Here is a 20,496-nt window from a genome sequence, read left to right on the forward strand (position 1 = left end):
CGGTGACCCCCTTGGCGAGTCTGGCGACCCCCTGACAGGTCCCGTGACCCTTGGGTACGTCCGGTGACCCCCTGGCAGGTCCGATGACCAGCGGGTACGTCCGGTGACCCCCTGGCAGGTCCCATGACAGGCGGGTACGTCTGGTGACTCCCCTGGCGAGTCCCATGACCCCGACAGGTCCCGTGACCCGTAGGTACGTCCCGTAACCCCTTGGTAGGTCTCGTCCGTCCCCTTCTAAACAGGACCGTCCTTCCAATAATGGCCAAATGACGAGACTACCCCGACCCTCACAACTCTACTATAAATACCTGAGACAAACTCTTGTCAAGGGTTGGCTTTTTCTCTCTCTAACTAGACTCTGTCAAAACCTCCATTCAACTATTTCTCTCACTAGAAACACCTTTGAGACCGAAATCAAGAACAAAGAGAATCAAAGACACTCCACTCACACATTTACACACACAAAAACGAGGAACGATCACCTTCCATTCTCTCTAGAGTGGGAGAGATAAGTTCACTCTCTCTCAAAACCCGAGGCCCTCGAGCCAAATTATATTTCCTCTACGATCGTGTCCAAGAGCTTGAGAAACCAATTCTCTCGTTCTTCATTCGATAAGAGGAATATCCCATTACTAATCTCACATATTCGAAGACACGTGGCCAAGTCCGCTCACGTCACGTGTCCATTAGTGTTGAACCAAAAAACAGCTTAACAACTACTACAAATGGCATTCGGCCATACAGTTCTCTCTCACTCTCTATTGCTGAGTTTTGTGTCTTTGAGGCTTAGAACTTCATGTCTAGTCTCTAAGTTCATTTGAGCTGATCACACTCAAATTCCAGTAAAATTTTCTTCGAGTTTATAGGTTTGATCCTTCACTCGTGGTGCTTGACAATCAAGTATAGTTCGAGGGACTCAAGCCGTCATCCTAGCCAAGAAATTATTGCCCAAAAAGTTGGTACGTACAGTTCTCGTGTATTTAGTGTAGTGTAATGAGAAACGGTTAAAACATTCGCAAATCCATCTACAGCATAAATTATAGCTCGTGTGATCTCATCGACAATATAGTAAAGTTCCTTGTGGCATTTTTGAAACAGCTTAATTATACATAACGGAAAGGGAACTCAAATAAATCTTACAACAGGCAAATTCATACAAGAAAATAAAACTCATAAAACAATATTATAGAAAATGAAAAAAAACCTTATTAGGAGGTGGAGACGGAAAGCAAAAGGAAAACTAAAATTGCAGTTATAGTAGGCGATATTTAAGCACGTCCGGTCATCCTTTTGAGAGAGTCAAAAAAGGATTTGAGAGACTCAATGACCCCAGTGAAGAACGCGGTGAGAGCTTGAATTATGGGACGGAGATTGCCACCTTGTTCTAGCTGAAGAAGTCTCTCTCTCTCTGCTGCTTCCTTGCGCTCTTGTTCCTTCTTTGCTTTCTCTTCCTCCTTCAATTCTCGTTCTTTCTTTGCTTTCTCTTCTTCCTCCTTCCGCTTTCGTTCGTTCTCTTCTTTCTCCTTTGCTTGTCGCTCTTTCTCTTCCTTCAAATCATCATCCTGTTTGGGCGGCGGTTTGGTCGGATCTTTGACGAATTCCAGGGCTTGGTTGACATAGTCGAGCATGAGCGGAGTGGCGTGCAACATATGGCCATCGACAGCGCGTTGCAGAAGCTGAGATGACAGGAACGAAGATATGAATCGTTTCCCTTCTGTGTTGTACAGCTCCGGCGTTGCCATCAAGGCCAACAGCTTTTCCACGTCATCCAGAAGCGCCTGTATTATCTTCTCGGGATCATCGATGTGCTTGACGCTCTCTAACGAATCCTTGGCTTCGTTCATCTTGTCCTTCGCTGCCGGGAATTGGCCGACGTCGGCGAGCTTTCTGGCTTCAGCCACGCAATCCACAGTCTGTGCACGTTTGTCCTCGATTATCACCTTTGGCACCTCTTCATCGCTTGCTGTCTCGAAGCGATCAATTGTAATTGTCACTGGAGGGGCTTTGAACAATAACCCTTTCTTCTTTCTTGAAGTAGAACTGCAATTGCATACATACATACATGTAGGATTAGTTGACCTATAAATCTGTATAGCTGATTTTTCCAGAGAGTAAATTCATTGTAAGTAATTACCTATATGTGTAGCTCACTTGGACAACATCAGTGCTCTTTTCTTCTTCAGCTTTAAGCAGAGAGAGGTATAACAAGATCTTGCGAACCTCTCTGCTGTAGAGATCGCCAAAGGAGATAGTTATGGACTTATCCGCATTCACTTCTTTGTCGTCGTAGTACTTTCCAGCAGACACATCCTCGAGTCTCGATTCTCCATCGAAAGGTTTGATGGTCAGTTTCAGATCCTTAACAACCACACTCAGAAGACCACCCAAACAGAGCGCAAATGCTCTGCTCAACTTTTCCTCATCTCGAACATCAGTGAACGTTCCCCCATCGCTTTTCTTCGAAAGCTCTTCCAGAAGCTACAAAAATAATATATATTTTTAATATCTATGTATGGTTTTGCTAAAATTCTATTTCTTTCAACAATTGCTATACCTCAGTTGTGGATCCTTTCCCTAAAGCAAAGGTGCAAACTGGATATTGGTCAACGGGAACATTGCGAGCATCGCCGTACTTGAGTGTCTGATCACCGTCGGACATGAGAAGGATAGCACCAGTTCGATCCTCCTTGAAACGGCGGTCATTCAGAACTTTGACAGCCATTTGAAGGCCGGCGAATGTGTTGGTATAACCATCGGCTCGCAAGGCTTTGACTCGATTGATCATCTCATCTTGACGACTATCAGTCATAAGACTAAGGGATTCGACCCTCTTGGCTTCGGTGGAGTAAGTGACAATGGACAAACGATCGATGGGACTGAGCTTCCGTACCACGAACTGCATCGCCGTTCTCAATTTTCCGATCTTGTCGTCGGATTTCATGCTACCGCTGACATCCAAAACGGCGACGAGGTCCAAAGGGAATCGGTCTTCGAGTCGCTCAGAGCCGGTCAGCTCCAACAACACCTTCAGCTTTGACTCTTTCAGGGAAGCCTGTGTTCTGTTGTAGTTGGTCAGCTTTGTGTCTCCGGCTTCATAAGCCGCCCCTTCCGAATCTGAGTCTGATCATCATTTTTAATTTAATTAAAATTAGCGTAATTAATATCGAGTGTGATCAACACACGGATGAAGAAGAATGGTTTACCTGAAGAATCAACATCTTGGGCTGAGACTTGGACTATCGGCTCGTCGTCGTTGTAGACCGCCATTCTTCCTACTCTTTTTCAATTTTTTTTTTTCTTTTTTTCTTTTTCACAACTCTCTTTACTTTGTTATCCCACTTGGATATTTCCTCTCTATTTACGAATAGCAAAGACTCGGCTTATTTTATAACCCAGCCAATACCTTACACAACAAGTATACAGTTTATCTCTTTGCTACTCAATTTCATCCACGTGGATATAATAAATAATTTCTGAAATGATGGGTCATTAAAACCGCGTCGTTTTATTTCATTCATGAGATAAATTGACAAGTCGTGTCCATGATTGTACATATTTTTAGGTTGCTAAGTTAATACTCACTGGTGGAGAGAATTGAAAGCGTTCAGACGGGGATGATGATGATGTATGTTGAAATCGAGCTCGTCAGCTCGCCCTTCCGCGTCGAACTCGTCAGCTCGCCCTTCCGCGTCGAGCTCGTCAGCTCGCCCTTCCGCGTCGAGCTTGCCTCGGAATTCCTCTCCTTGGAACTCATTCCTCATGGGAAATTGTCACATTTATTTCTCATGTTATTTTCGATGTCTTGCTCTCTGTGTATATTTATTATTCTCTTTTTCCTAGAAGTAGTTTTTACACATGTATTTATTACACTCTCTCTTGTACCTACCTTATGTATAAATAGGTGATACAAATTAATATTAAATACAAGAAATATTCAAAGTCTCGAAACACTCTCTCTTCTCCGATTCTCTCTTTCTTTATCTTCTCTCTCTAAAACTTCAACATGGTATCAGAGCAGGGAAAATCAACCATCATGAACACCACTCAGACCACGCCCACTCAATCACAATCTGAATCCTTCTCCCAACATATCACGAGCCACAAACTCAATGGCCACAACTTCTTACAGTGGTCCCAATCTGTGCTCATGTTCATATCGGGACGAGGTAAAGATGACTACCTCACAGGCGTGGCCACATCTCCTGTGATCGAAGATTCGACGTTCAAGAGTTGGAAGGCCGAAAACAGCATGGTGATGTCCTGGCTCATAAACTCTATGCTCCCCGAAATCGGAGAAACCTTCCTCCTTTACCGAACGGCAGCAGAAATCTGGCAAGCAGCTAGAGAAATCTTCTCCAACTCAGAAGATATGTCCGAGCTGTTTGAAACTGAGAACACTCTCCACGACCTACGTCAAGGAGAGATGTCTGTTACTCAGTTCTTCAGCTCGCTCACACATCTATGGCAGAAGATCGACCTCTACGAACAGCATCAGTGGACCAGCTCCGAAGACTCAAAAATCTACCGCAGGATAGTGGAGACCAAACGTGTGTTTAAACTACTATCCGGCCTCAACCAAGACCTTGATGAGGTCAGAGGTCGGATACTTAGTACAAAACCACTACCATCTCCCCGTGAAGCCTTCTCCGCGATCAGACACGAGGAAAGCATGAGGAAACTCATGCTGGGAGTTATCAAATCGAGCTCACTTCCGGGCTCATCCTCAGACTCGTCCGCCCTCACCACGCATGGAGACGAAGTTCTTACAGCCCGCGTCTCAACAGAGAAACCTCGCAAACCTCGCCCCTACTGCGATCATTGCAGACGACCTGGACACCTCCGAGAAACCTGCTGGAAACTGCATGGGAAACCACCGAGCTCGAAGTCTACCCAAGATACTAAGGATCCTAACTCAGTTGGAAACTTAGTATCCACCTCGTCCGCTGCCTCGACCTCGACCTCAGACTCCTCTCCCTTCAGCAACGACCAGCTCGCTATTCTCCAGAAGCTTCTTCAACAAGTCCAACTCAGTGGAGAACACTCGGGCATTGGCCCTCTAGGTAACTCTCCTAGAGCCCTCAATGTAAGCTCAGAGAATCCCACAGCATGGATTGTCGACTCCGGTGCCACTGATCACATGACTGGTAATCGAAATCTATTCACAACTTACTCCGCTTGCAATAAAAGCATATCAGTCACCATCGCCAACGGAGCCAAAACTCAAGTCACTGGTATTGGCACCGTTGTCTTGACGAAGTCCATGAAGCTAGACTCGGAGTTCTTTGTGCCTCAACTGCAATGCAATCTCTTATCTGTACATAAGATCAACCAAGACTCTAAGTGCCGAACTATTTTTGATGGAAGTTCATGTGTGTTTCTGGAACAGGTCACGGGGAGACAGATTGGTAATGCCGAGCTAAGCACCGGACTCTATGTCATCAAGCCAGATCAGCCCGCCATGTGTCAGCTCGCCCAACATTCACCCCAGTACAAAGAGATCATGCTCAATCACCTTAGACTAGGGCATCCAAATTTCATGTATCTCAAACCAATGTTTCCTTCTTTGTTTATCAATAAAAATATCAATTCCATTCAGTGTGACATGTGTGAGTTCGCCAAACATTCTCAAAGCTCGTATCACCCCACCTCGTACAAACCATCTCGTCCTTTTGCCACAATTCACAGTGATATATGGGGGGCCTCAAAAGTTCCCAATATCATTGGAGTTCGATGGTTCCTTCTCTTTGTTGACGACCACACTAGACTCAATTGGATATACATGATGAAACAAAAATCTGAAACATCCAATCTATTCAAAACCTTTCACAAAATGATCCAAACACAGTTCGACACATCCATTCAAATTATCCACACTGACAACGCTCGAGATTACTTTAATTCTGAGCTCGGCGATTTCTTCAAAACACATGGCATAATTCACTCCAGCTCGTGCGTTCATACCCCGCAACAAAATAGGGTAGCCGAGCGGAAAAATCGACACATTCTCGAGGTCGCCCGAGCCATCATGTTCTCCTCAAACGTCCCATCTCATTTTTGGGGAGAAGCTGTCCTCACAGCCACCTACCTCATAAACAGAATGCCATCTCGTGTCCTTGGCTATAAAATCCCATCTCAAGTCCTTCTAGAGACATACCCTCACTGTCGACTCATCTCAACCCTACCTGCGAAAGTGTTCGGCTGTTCAGTCTTCACCCATTCTTATGGCCAAGGTAAACTTGAACCAAAATCACTCAAATGCATCTTCCTTGACTATTCAGCAACCCATAAAGGCTACAAATGCTATGAACCCCGATCACAAAAATTCAGTCTCAATGGATGTATCTTTTCATGAGTTCAGTCCTTACTTCGCCAATTCAGCTCGTCAGGGGGAGAATGACGAAAATGACTTCCCAAATTGGCTCATCATAAACCCAGAATTCAGCTCGCCTCAATATCCGACTTCTCCTGTTCCAGAAATTCCCAGCTCGCTCAGCTCGCCTCGAAATCCGACCTCACATGTTCCAGAAATTCCTAGCTCGCCGACCTCACCTGTTCAAGAAATTCCCAGCTCGCAAGCCTCTGAACCCTCTCCATGCGAACTGAATATCACCCAGAGTCCGGTACAAGCTCGCGACCAAGATGTCTCTCCGAACCTGAACCACGACACTATTGAACAAGGTAACATCGAATCTCCAGACTTACCCATTGCATTGAGAAAACCTCCTCGGTCGTGTGCTCAATACAGGATGGCAGATTACGTGTACTATGGGAATTTATCTACGAGCTACCAAGCCTATGTGGCGAAATTAGATGAAGGAAAAATGCCGAACTCCATCGAGGAAGCCCTTCAAAGTTCCGAGTGGCGAGACGCAAGTCATGCTGAGATCCAAGCCCTCGAAAAAAATGATACGTGGGATATCGTCGAGCTACCACCAGGCAAGCGAACTGTTGGATGTAGATGGCTCTTCACCATCAAACACAATCCAGATGGGACAGTGGAGAGATACAAAGCCCGACTTGTCGCAAAAGGGTACACGCAGGCGTATGGCATTGACTATCAAGAAACATTCACTCCAGTTGCAAAGTTCAATACCATCAGAATCTTCCTTTCACTAGCAGCCAACTTAGATTGGCCTCTCATCCAGCTCGATGTAAAGAATGCTTTTCTAAACGGCGAACTGGAAGAGGAAGTCTACATGCAACTCCCACCAGGATTTGACAAAGATCAAAGAGCCAATAAAGTTTGCAAACTCAAGAAGTCACTATATGGACTAAAACAGTCCCCTCAAGCATGGTTCGGAAAATTCACCAACGTGCTCAAACGTTGTGACTACGAGCAGAGTCAAGCTGATCCAACAATCTTCTCAAAAATCTCCACACAAAGCAAGCACACCATTCTTAGTGTGTATGTGGACGATATAGTCATCACCGGAGACGACCTGGAAGAGATCAGGAGGCTGAAGCAAACTTTGTCATCTGAGTTCGAAGTCAAGGACCTCGGCAGCCTACGATACTTCCTCGGCATGGAGGTAGCTCGATCAGAAAAAGGCATCTCTGTTTTCCAGCGCAAGTACACGTTGGATCTCCTCAAAGAAACTGGCATGCTTGGCTGCAAACCAGTTGACACTCCGATGGATGCCAATGTGAAACTTCTAGCTCGCACCAACGAGGCCGCCACCGACAAAGAAAGATTTCAGCAGCTCGTAGGAAAACTCATCTACCTAACTCACACGAGACCAGATATTGGATTCGCAGTGAGTATGGTAAGTCGATTCATGAGTAATCCCTCAGAAACTCACATGGACGCAGTCATGAGGATTCTCCAATACCTCAAATCTGCCCCAGGGACTGGTCTCTCCTTTAAGAAAAGACGAAGTCGAGGTGTCGAAGTATTCACAGATGCAGACTGGGCCGGATATGTTCCAGACAGACGATCAACATCAGGCATGTGCACATACGTCTGGGGAAATCTTGTTACCTGGAGAAGCAAGAAGCAGTCTGTTGTCTCAAGAAGTAGTGCTGAAGCCGAACTCATGTCCTTAGCAAGTGGAGTATGTGAAGACATCTGGCTGAAGAGAGTTCTCGACGACCTCAAGATCATCACCGAAGGTCCAATCAAGCTCTTTTGCGATAATCAAGCTGCTCTCAGCATAGCCAAAAATCCAGTCCATCATGACAGAACAAAACATATCGAGATCGACCGATACTTCATCAGTGAAAAGATTGAAGAAAAAATAATCGATATGGAATACATTCCGTCAGGTCATCAGCTCGCCGACATTCTCACCAAAGCCCTTCCGCGAGCAACCTTTTCCGAGCTATGTAGCAAGCTTGACCTCCTCAACATATACAGTCAAGCTTGAGGGGGAGTGTTGAAATCGAGCTCGTCAGCTCGCCCTTCCACGTCGAACTTGTCAGCTCGCCCTTCCGCGTCGAGCTTGTTGTCGGTCGTTTTCGGAAAACCCGAGACGCCAAGAAGACACGCCATTCAAAGGGCCGATGGTCAGGCCGGAGGTCCTAAAGAGCGGCGAGCCTTCCTCATGCCCCTCGAGTCGAGCCTTGGGTTGTTCCTTGAATCGAGCCTCGAGTCGGTCTCCTCGAGTCGAGCTTCACTCCTCAAGTCGAGCCTCGAGTCGCTCCTCGAATCGAGTCACTCTCACCAAGGGGAAACCTTCATATTTCATGTGGCAAGAATGGTATTCGAAGGCCCGCAAGAGCCCGACGAGACGGGCCATGCGCCGCGCCGGCCAACCAAGCGCAGCAGCCCACGCGCCGCGCCAGACAGGCCGCGCGCCGCGCCAGGCAGACCGCGCGCCGCGCGATGACACGCTCGCGCCGCGCATCCCGCGCCGCACATCCAGCGCCGCGCATCGCGCGCCGCGCCTGGTGACCCGCGCGCCGCGCCCCCTGCGCCGCGCGCCGCGCGCCGCGCGTTGTGCGCCGCGCGCGCCGTGCGCCTCCACTTGATGCCACATGCGTTCCTAGTCCCATATGGACGAAAAAGAAGCCTTCTAAGGCCCCCAAACACCTATAAATACCCCCTCTCATTGAGGGGAAAGCCATCCCATTCATTCTCAAGGAACTTGAGACTTCTCTCTGCTTCTCTGGATGCCATCCTTGGCCTGAAGCGGATTCTCCTCGATTTCTCGTTCTCAGAGATTCTGAAGCGCTTTCCGGGGACTCCCGAGTGCCGCATCTCTTGATCGAACGATTAATCTCGAGCCCACGAGTGCTCTAACGGTTTTCGACTGAAAATCGCCTACGCGTCTAGCACCCTAGACGCGTCCACCATTTCTGACAAGAAATCGCCTACGCGTCCGGCATTTCCAACTAGGAATCGCCTACGCGTCCGGAATCTCCGCCACAACAAGGAACTCTTGACTTAGAGTCTTCCACGTCTCCAAAAGAGAGAAAACACACATTCTCTCTCGCATACGCGATCTCCGAAGTTCTGAGACGTCACCGAGGACTCCTCCGCGCCTCGTCTCCTTCGTTGAGCACGCCTCTCCGCCAAGGCTCCGCGCCTCAAACAGCGTCCTACACGCTTGAACTACGTTCTGACCTGATCCTACACACGGGTACGTAGGCAGCCGACAACCAAGGCACGGTCACTCCTCCTCCTCACCCCCTACCTCTCCCGAGAGGCGGGTTGATTGGAGAAAACCCTAGCTCGAGACTATCGAGTTCACACTCTTGGCCCGGGTGCGATCACTTGGTCCGGCCTTGGATCGAACCGCCCGAGGTTTTAAATAGTTGTTCATTTTCGTGCGACAACATTTTGGCGCTAGAAGGAGGGGACTTCCCGACCTGTTCAGCCGAAATCCCTTCTGTTCATCTTCTTCTTTTCTTCTGCAAACTCAACTTTCTCGAACTTGAGAAACGATGAGTAGCCAACCACCCGTACGTTCTGAGGGCGTGAACAACCCTGAAAACGTCGCTAGGACCAAGAAATATTTCCTGCGCTCCCGAGCGCATGGTGACGAAGAGTCGCTCCACGAAGAGAGCTCGACCCGCTCACCATCTCCATCTCTTGATAGCAGGGACAACCGCATCGTGGAGTTAGAGGAGAGTATTCGCCGACTGAAGGCGAGGAACGCAAGGTACCACAGCCGACTGGCTGCGAAGCAACCCGCGCATGACACAATAACCCTCAACAGGGATCCTGAGAACCTCAACGAGGAAAGCCGTGACCACGACCCTGATTACGAGGGTACTGGCGATTCGGAGGGTATCGAGACTTCTCTCACGAAGGACGGGGAACCCCCCGCCGTGTTTGAAGCCGGTCCTTCGAATCCCCTACCCCGGAAAGGCGACGCACCGGCTGCTTCTCAAGAGGGAAACTCCCGACGCTCGGCCTTCGACCGACTAGGTCAAAGGGAGAATGTTACGGAGAGCGCGCCGTCGCAGACGAAGCCTGCGCCTCCGTATGTCCAGCCCCGATCTTAGGGATCACCTCACCGCCCAACGCATTGAGCGTGGCGATGACTTAAGAGAGCGACTAAGCTCTCGGCCAAACGTCCCCGTAGCAGCCCCAACTAACGGGAACCACCGCACGGGTCAAGGGTCAAATGAAAGACGACAGATGACTCATCCCGAACAGGGAGTTACTCCGACTACCGGTCTCGATGTGATCACAATGATCCACAATCTTCGAAATGAAGTACGAGATCTCCGAGAACACGGAATAGGCGGAAGTGCCTATGGGGTCGTTGAGGAGAAGTCCTCGCCTTTCACGGCTCAGATATTGGCCGAGGTATGTACGGGAAATTTCAAACTCCCGAACCTCGCTCCATATAATGGAAAAGCAGATCCTGCTTACCACATCCAGCACTATGAAACCTGGATGACGATGCAGGGTGTCACTCCCGGCGCTATGTGCCAAGCTTTTAGTCTTACCCTCGCCGGACCCGGCTTCGAGTGGTTCAAGAACTTAAGGCCGGGAAGCATCCGCTCGTTCAAAGACCCGAAGGACATGTTCCTAGCACGGTTCGCTACGTCTATGGTCCAAAAGAAGACCAAGATGTACCTGTGGTCAATCAGGCAAGAGGATGGCGAGTCTCTTAGACGATACCTCGCCCGATTCACTGAAGAATCGAATAAGGTCGACCGCTTTGACGACAAAGACGCAATCACTGCCATCACTGAAGGCTTGCGCACAAGTGACTTCCTTAAGTCCATCGTCGGCCGTGTCCCTTCTACCATGGCCGAGTTAATGACTCGAGCCAAGACCTTCATGGGAGTCGAAGATTACCTCGATGGTCGCAAGGGCAATGATCAAAGCCCTCATCACCGAGACGAGCCTAGCAACGAGCAAGGAAACTCCCGTAAAAGGCGAAACAGAGGAGGTCAGACTTTTAATAGACGACCTCCGATGCCCCAGAAGCCGCGACTTGCGGAAGACTTTAAGGGCTACTCGTCGTTCACACCGTTGAACACAACGCCGGAGCAAATCCTAGCTTTAGCGCGTGACAAGTTCACTCCCCCGGCTCCAATGAACAAAGATCCCGCGACTCGCGATAGATCTAAATATTGCGAGTTCCATCAGGAATACGGTCACTTGACCTCTGAATGCTATAGTCTTAAAAGGCAGATCGAGGCATTGATCCAACGGGGTGAGCTAAAAGAGTTCGTGTTACGCATGATTAGCGCTGCGGGCCCCACCTCGAACAGACCGCAGTCTGGCAAGGGAGGAGGAACAGCCGCTTCTGCCGACCGAACCACGGCTACTGCCAATGCCAATCCACAACTCCACGTTGTGACCACCATATTGGGAGGTCCAGAAGATAGAGATTCGGCCCGACAACGGAAAAAATTCCTAAGGGCCGTGGCTCAAGAAGACGCTGCTATGCACGTCAACCTCACGTATGAAGAACCTCCGTCCGTGCCTCACGAGGCGATGCATTTCACCAACAAAGAGGCCAAGCGAGTTGTGCATCTGCACAATGACGCAATTGTGCTCAAAGCCCAAGTAGCTAATAACTTGGTGAAAAGAGTTCTCATCGACAACGGCAGTGCTGCTGACATAATCTTCAAGTCCACCCTAGAGCGCATGAAGCTCGGGGGGCTACGCCCAACTCCGACCCAAACGCCTCTATTCGGGTTCACTGGTGAGAAAGTCATGACCGAAGGCATCATCGATCTACCGGTCACCTTCGGAACTCCCGGAGGCATTGAAGCCGTTCACATGGTCTCATTCCTAGTTGTCAACCAAGAGTCCCCCTACAACGTAATCATTGGGCGACCCACGTTGAACCGACTAAGGGCTATTACTTCTACATACCACCTACTGGTGAAGTTCCCTACCAAGGATGGAATCGGCATCATGGCTGGAGACCAATCCCAAGCCAGAATATGTTACATCCAAGGAATCGATGGAAAGACCGCTAAAAAGGCGGTTAACACGATCTCTCAACTTAGAGATAGCGTCGAGTCGACCAAGGTCCTCCGCGAAGTCCATAAAGACACATGCATGACACCCAAGTGCAAGGTAACGGCGTCCTCATCAGGGACCCCACAGAGTCTACCAGGTCATACATGGACGAGACACCGATCTATCGCCTGTGGAATGCGGAACACTTGAAGAGAGTACTACCACTAGCCAGCGCTCCCCCCATTTTATTTCTTTGCTTTCTAAACATTCAATAAGGCCTACGAGCCAACGTTTTAGGATTTCAAATTTTTTGCAATATTAATAAAGTTCGATGTTTTTCTTTTAAAATCCACTTTATCAAAGATTTTTAATCATCAAGATTACACTTGTAAAACCCAAAACTCGGGGGGCTAGTGCCATAGGCAATGGTAAGTACGCTCAAAATTCTCTAGAAAGTACGCTCCACAAAAAGAAAGCACGCTCCATCCAAACAAAACACCCGAACATAAAACAGGAACAAGCGTGTACGTAAGACGCCTCCGCGGCGCGCCGTAAGACATCCCCGAGATGCAGGCTAAAGACGCCTCCGCGGCGCGCCATAAGCCATCCCCGAGATGCAGGCTAAAGACACCTCCGCGGCGCGCCGTAAGCCATCCCCGAGATGCAGGCTAAGACGCCTCCGCGGCGCGCCATAAGCCATCCCCGAGATGCAGGCTAAGACGCCTCCGCGGCGCGCCGTAAGCCATCCCCGAGATGCAGGCTAAGACGCCCCCGCGGCGCGCCCAAGAGCCATCCCCGAGATGCAGGCTAAAGACGCCTCCGCGGCGCGCCATAAGCTATCCCCGAGATGCAGGCTAAAGACGCCCCCGCGGCGCGCCCAAGAGACATCCCCGAGATGCAGGCTAAAGACGCCCCCGCGGCGCGCCCAAGAGACATCCCCGAGATGCAGGCTAAAGCCGCCCCCGCGGCGCGCCCAAGACGCCTACATGGCGCACGTAAGTCGCGTAAAGGCGCAGCCCATAAGACGCCTACATGATGCAACCTAAGACGCCTACATGGCGCACGTAAGTCGCGAAAAGGCGCAACCCGTAAGACGCCTACATGGCGCAACCTAAGACGCCTACATGGCGCACGTAAGTCGCGTAAAGGCGCAGCCCGTAAGACGCCTACATGGCGCAACCTAAGACGCCTACATGGCGCACGTAAGACGCGTAAAGGCGCAGCCCGTAAGACGCCTACATGGCGCAACCTAAGACGCCTACATGGCGCACGTAAGTCGCGTAAAGGCGCAGCCCGTAAGACGCCTACATGGCGCAACCTAAGACGCCTACATGGCGCACGTAAGACGCGTAAAGGCGCAGCCCGTAAGACGCCTACATGGCGCAACCTAAGACGCCTACATGGCGCACTTAAGACGCCTACATGGCGCACGTAAGACGCCTACATGGCGCACTTAAGACGCCTACATGGCGCAACCCAAGACGCCTACATAGCGCACCTAAAACGCCTACATGGCGCAACCAAGATGCCTACATGGCTCGTCTAAAACGCCTACATGGCACACCTAAGAAGCCTGCATGGTGTATCTTGGCCATCCCTTGCGATGTGCCTAAGGCACCTAAACGACGCACATAACCGTCTCTCACAACGCGCTCTGAGTCGCCACGAGGCGTTGCATATGATGAATAAATCGCAACGCACCTGAACCGCCGTACGAGGCGCAGTTCATGCCATCTTCGCCATCGCCAACTAAACACGATCACACTCACCTCGGGAGAATCCCCGTTCCACGCGAGTTAATTGAAGCTGCTCGCAAAAACTCGAGAACCCCGCCTCTGAGCAAGAACCTCGCTCGGCCTGAACTAGCTGAGACTTCGCTCCTCGAGTCGAGTCATGCTCCTCGAGTCAAGTCACTCTCTTCGAGTCGAGCTTCGCTCCTCGAGTCGAGTCATTCTTCTCGAGTCGAGCTTCGCTTCTCGAGTTGAGTCAGTCTCCTCGAGTTGAGCTTCGCTCCTCGAATCAAGTCATCCTCCTCGAGTCAAGCTTCGCTTCTCGAGTCGAGTTAGTCTCCTCGAGTTGAGCTTCGCTCCACGAATCAAGTCATTCTCCTCGAGTCGAGCTTCGCTCCTCGAGTCGAGTCATCCTCCTCGAGTCAAGCTTCGCTTCTCGAGTCGAGTCAGTCTCCTCGAGTTGAGCTTCGCTCCTCGAGTCGAGTCATTCTCCTCGAGTCAAGCTTCTCTCCTCGAGTCGAGTCATTCTCCTTGAACCGAACCATTCTCCTCGAAGTCGAGCTTCGCTCCTCGAGTCGAGTCATCCTCCTCGAGTCGAGTTTCGCTCCTCGAGTCGAGTCAGTCTCCCCGAGTTGAGCTTCGCTCCTCGAGTCAAGTCATTCTCCTCGAGTCGAGCTTCGCTCCTCGGGTCGAGTCATTCTCCTCGAGTCGAGCTTCGCTCCTTGAGTCGAGTCATTCTCCTCAAAGTCGAGCTTCGCTCCTTGAGTCGAGTCATTCTCCTCGAAGTCGAGCTTCGCTCCTTGAGTCGAGCCATTCTCCTCGAGTCAAGCCTTGCCCCTCGAATTGAGTCATTCTCCTCGAGTCGAGTCTTGCTCCAGAAATCGAACCATTCTCCTCAAGTCGAGCATCGCTCCTCAAAGTCGAGTCACACTCCTTGAGTCGAGTCTCGCTCCTTGAGTCAAATTATTCTCCTTGAGTCGAGCACTGCTCCTCGAGTCAAGACGTCCTCCTCAAGTTGAGTCACACCCTCCTCGAGTCGAGCCATGCTCCTCGAGTCGAGTCACTCTCCTCGAGTCATCCCTCTCGAGTCGAGCATCACTCATCAAGCCATTCTCCCCGAGTGGAGTCTTGCTCCTCGAATCGAGTCATACTCCTCGAGTCGAGCATCACTCCTCGAGTAGAGTCATATTCCTTAACGTCCAGCCAGTCTCCTTGAGTCGAGTCTAGCCCCTCGAGTTGAGACTTGAGTCGGCTCCCCGAGTCGAGCCTAGCCCCTCGAGTTGAGACTTGAGTCGGCCCCCCGAGTTGAGCTTCGCTCCTTGAGTTGAGACTTGATTCAGTCTCCCCAAGTCGAGCTTCGCTCCTCGAGTCGAGCCTTGAGTCAGTCTCCTCGAGTCGAGCTTCGCTCCTCGAATCGAGCCTTGAGTCAGTCTCCTCGAGTCGAGTCCCACTCCTCCAACAAACACCTGGAGCGACCTGAAGAACAGGTCAGCCAAAATAGAGACCCGCGCTCGCGCCTGGGGAATAAAGGCCGATCTTCCGAACGCAGACGAAGAAGTGTCACCAAGGCGGGAATGGCGGATGCCCCGTGAGGCCGACTTATGCTTGATGCGTGGTCAAACTTTTAGCGTTTATCCCCGAGCAGTCGAAGCCCTCCGGTGCGGCAGAGCCTTCCGCCAGGTGCCACTCCGTCTTCTCGAAGCATCAGCCCGCAGCATTAACCTCCGTCTTCGAGACCTCGGAATGAGCACGCCTTTGCAAAATGCAAAAGTGCAGTCGCCTTCCAAGCTGGCCGAGACGGAAGCCATGATCTTCCCCTAAGGGGTCACGATTACGCAATCGTCACCCTGCTAGTCACCGTCGAGTCCCATGGACTCCGGGTTGATGATATCATCAAACAAAACAAAGACTTGGGCATGACCTCGCCCAAAGATCAACTGGCCGTAACGTGCCGATACGCCTCTACACAAATGCACGCCCCACTTGCGCATGCATATCCCATTTGCTCCGGGGCTAGAGCGACGGACGCAAACGCGTTTGCCTCGTCCACGTCGAGCTACGTCTCTTATCCGCTTGGATCCTCCTCTACGTGTCGATCACACACTCGTGTCGAGAAAGACGGAAAAGCGAGAGAGAGCACTAGCGTTCGCAAGAATATTCTCTATGTTCACAAAAGCTTCGCGACAGTGAAGCCCTGGGAGATAAATTTTCCTCAAAACACCCGGCGGAAACAACTAAAAGTTCACCGCCCGGGGCCTCCCGAGCAAGGGGCTAATGTTGTCGGTCGTTTTCGGAAAACCCGAGACGCCAAGAAGACACGCCATTCAAAGGGCCGATGGTCAGGCCGGAGGTCCTAAAGAGCGGCGAGCCTTCCTCATGCCCCTCGAGTCGAGCCTTGGGTTGTTCCTTGAATCGAGCCTCGAGTCGGTCTCCTCGAGTCGAGCTTCACTCCTCAAGTCGAGCCTCGAGTCGCTCCTCGAATCGAGTCACTCTCGCCAAGGGGAAACCTTCATATTTCATGTGGCAAGAATGGTATTCGAAGGCCCGCAAGAGCCCGACGAGACGGGCCATGCGCCGCGCGCGCAGCCGCGCCGGCCAACCAAGCGTAGCAGGCCGCGCGCCGCGCCAGGCAGACCGCGCGCCGCGCCATGACACGCTCGCGCCGCGCATCCCGCGCCGCACATCCAGCGCCGCGCCTGGTGACCCGCGCGCCGCGCGTTGTGCGCCGCGCGCGCCGTGCGCCTCCACTTGATGCCACATGCGTTCCTAGTCACACATGGACGAAAAAGAAGCCTTCTAAGGCCCCCAAACACCTATAAATACCCCCTTCTCATTGAGGGGAAAACCATCCCATTCATTATCAAGGAACTTGAGACTTCTCTCTGCTTCTCTGGATGCCATCCTTGGCCTGAAGCGGATTCTCCTCGATTTCTCGTTCTCAGAGATTCTGAAGCGCTTTCCGGGGACTCCCGAGTGCCGCCTCTCTTGATCGAACGATTAATCTCGAGCCCACGAGTGCTCTAACGGTTTTCGACTGAAAATCGCCTACGCGTCTAGTACCCTAGACGCGTCCACCATTTCTGACAAGAAATCGCCTACGCGTCCGGCATTTCCAACTAGGAATCGCATACGCGTCCGGAATCTCCGCCACAACAAGGAACTCTTGACTTAGAGTCTTCCACGTCTCCAAAAGAGAGAAAACACACATTCTCTCTCGCATACGCGATCTCCGAAGTTCTGAGACGTCACCGAGGACTCCTCCGCGCCTCGTCTCCTTCGTTGAGCACGCCTCTCCGCCAAGGCTCCGCGCCTCATACAGCGTCCTACACGCTTGAACTACGTTCTGACCTGATCCCACACACGGGTACGTAGGCAGCCGACAACCAAGGCACGGTCACTCCTCCTCCTCACCCCCTACCTCTCCCGAGAGGCGGGTTGATTGGAGAAAACCCTAGCTCGAGACTATCGAGTTCACACTCTTGGCCCGGGTGCGATCACTTGGTCCGGCCTTGGATGGAACCGCCCGAGGTTTTAAATAGTTGTTCATTTTCGTGCGACAACAGAGCTCGTCAGCTCGCCCTTCCGCGTCGAGCTTGCCTCGGAAGTCCTCTCCTTGGAACTCATTCCTCATGGGAAATTGTCACATTTATTTCTCATGTTATTTCCGATGTCTTGCTCTCTGTGTATATTTATTATTCTCTTTTTCCTAGAAGTAGTTTTTACACATGTATTTATTACACTCTCTCTTGTACCCACCTTATGTATAAATAGATGATACAAATTAATATTAAATACAAGAAATATTCAAAGTCTCGGAACACTCTTTCTCTTCTCCGATTCTCTCTTTCTTTATCTTGTCTCTCTAAAACTTCAACAATGTATAATAATAGACGTCATGGTTCTTGCCTATAAGAATAATTGAATTGGATAGACAATATTAATGAGAACAGTCCGTCTAGTACTACCATGGTGAAATAAATACTATTATCTGAACCATGGTGAAATAGTTAATATATGAATTGAGTACCTTAATAATGTTCACTACAGTTTTATTTTATTTTTTTTCCAGCCCGGACAGGCTTGTCTGTCATTATTCTGAGAGCTCTGAAACTCCAATTTAATACTTGTCCAGAGATAATGTGAATATAGCCCCCATAAAATTAATATATTAGGTACAGAAGACTTCTTTTTGGTGTATGAGTATGTACTGGACTTGGATCCGCCTTTTATCTCATTAGAAAATCGCGTTTACTAGACTTCGTGATGTTAACTGTTGAGCTGCTGATTAATTTTTGTGGTGGGAATTGGATTAATTAAAAGTTTCCGAACATTTGACACAATTTTAAAATCATATTTTTATGCATGTGTATATATAGATCTGATTGAGACCCCCGTTAATAATGCAATGTCATCCATATCCTCGAAATGCTTGTCTTCTTTTACATTAAATAAATCATTATATCCAAAATATCTATAGCATAGATAATAAATAGGAATGACAACGGGTACGGGTTTTAGCGGGTACACCATTATCATACCCGTACCCGCAAAAAAAATACCCGTTAGCCCATACCCGTTAACCCGTCTATTTAAATGGGGCGGGTAACGGGTATACCCGCCGGGTGACGGATGCCAAAAATATGCACCCGTTAACCCGCTTTTTTTAATAAAAAAATTGACTCATATTATAAGAAAAAAATTGTCACTACTACATAGGTTATATAGTAGTATAAAAGCTGAAATTATATGTGTGAGAGTACGTATAAGTAATTAATATCAAAATTCTAAGGTCTTTTTTTTTTTTTAATGTTTACGGGTCAGGTATGTTATTTCCGCCACCCGACCCGTACCCGCTAAAAATGATAACGGGTATTACCCGTTAACCCATTTGAGCGGGTATCACCCGGCCCGTTTAGCTCGGATACCCGACGGGTTAACGGGTTTCGGATTAAACTGTCATTCCTAATAATAAAGAGCACATATTCTCCAACTTTCATCCTGAGGCCGCCACATGGCATCGTTAGGCGGCGACACGTGGCGGTCTTAATTTTTTTTCGGCTTTTAATTTCCTCTCTCATCAATATATTTTGTATAATTTTTTTTTTTTTTTTCTCCATCTCTCATCAATATATTTTGTGTAATTTTTTTTTATGTATATTATAATCATAATTATAAATACTATATTATATTATATCAATAACATACATTATTTTGAGTATACGTAATTATATATATTTATATATATTCTTGGAAAAACTATGTGGTATTAATATTACACGTAGATTTAATATGTTATTCTTTGATATATAATACACTTTTGCAATTTAACATAACAATATATATTATTAATATAAATATAAGAAACTTTTTTTACTTTATATTTCTCTATATCTTTTTTTTTTAATTTCTTTTATCAAAATTTAACTTCAACTTTTATTTCCCTAAAAAATTTTTTTGTCCATAATACTTCTAAGAAATCTGACAGATACGAAAACATGCAATATTTTGAAAAACTTTGAATCATAAAAGATTTTTTTTCTACCTTTTGTTACTTTTTAAAAATCATTGACAACGATTTTGCTAAATTTAATTTAATACAATTAAAAATCTTCAACTTGCTCTATTTTCCTTATTTTTATTTTCCACTTTTTGTTTAAAAACAATAATAATTTTGTTGACTTGCGCATTGCGCGTTGTTAAAACTATATATATATATATATATATATATATATATATATATATATATATATTCCCAACTGATGTTGATAGACTTATCAAGTCGAGGAAGTGACAACAATAATATTAATTGTTTGTCATTTACCCAAAATCAATCAAAATTCAAATATTGACACATTTAAAATATCAAATCGATCTTTCGTGATATATTAATTGCTAACGAACTGAATGCAATTCATGATCGATTTGATACTAAATGTATCAATATTTGAATTTTGGTTGATTTTTAGTAAGTGACAATTAAATGATATTATTATTGTTAATTTTTCTAGTTCTCGACGAATTGACTAGACCAAATAAATTAACGGATAGTAGAAGGCGAGCAAGTTTATGAGGGCCCGTCGCTGGTGGCGGAACAAATATGTGCATGTTTGTTCTTTAACAAGTTTCGTCACTATATCAACCAAAAAAGAAGACGAAGTAGGCATATAAAAAGTTTCTCTCTCATTAAACCCATTTTTCTCCAAAAACGCAAAATCCTTTTTTTCTTTAAATTTTCACCCCTCCCTTCCTGGGAGGACGCCGATGCTTTGTTCGGCTCCGACTTTGGGGGGAGAGGCAGCTCTGTCTTCTCATTAATCTCGGAAAAAGCTTTTACACATCCCGCCTCTATGAGTCTCCTTCGCAGACCCCGAGCCTCGCCGGACGCCCTTGTCCTCG

At 48.4% G+C, this 20,496-nt stretch overlaps 1 protein-coding gene across 1 annotated transcript; it reads right to left on the reverse strand.

The window, feature by feature from the left end:
- Nucleotides 1–1,059: 1,059 nt before the first annotated feature.
- Nucleotides 1,060–3,366, reverse strand: LOC149399890 (putative E3 ubiquitin-protein ligase EDA40). Its single transcript, XM_089611104.1, has 4 exons — nt 3,204–3,366; nt 2,555–3,120; nt 2,135–2,478; nt 1,060–2,040 (listed from the first exon to the last, which is right to left on the reverse strand). Exons 1-4 carry the CDS (start codon nt 3,265–3,267, stop codon nt 1,269–1,271), a joined length of 1,746 nt encoding a protein of 581 aa, XP_089467230.1. The 5' UTR covers nt 3,268–3,366; the 3' UTR covers nt 1,060–1,268.
- Nucleotides 3,367–20,496: the final 17,130 nt, after the last annotated feature.

Source organism: Urtica dioica, chromosome 4 (genome assembly GCF_054948205.1).
Source record: "Urtica dioica subsp. dioica isolate 48M chromosome 4, U.dioica_male_clone48M_v1_H2, whole genome shotgun sequence".
Taxonomy (NCBI): Eukaryota; Viridiplantae; Streptophyta; class Magnoliopsida; order Rosales; family Urticaceae; genus Urtica; species Urtica dioica.

Coding starts and splice junctions, on each gene's coding strand:
- LOC149399890 (XM_089611104.1), bottom strand. CDS start 3,267: ATGGCGGTCTACAACGACGACGAGCCGATAGTCCAAGTCTCAGCCCAA. Junction 3,121..3,203: donor CCAAGATGTTGATTCTTCAG/GTAAACCATTCT, acceptor AATGATGATCAG/ACTCAGATTCGGAAGGGGCG. Junction 2,479..2,554: donor GGAAAGGATCCACAACTGAG/GTATAGCAATTG, acceptor TTATTTTTGTAG/CTTCTGGAAGAGCTTTCGAA.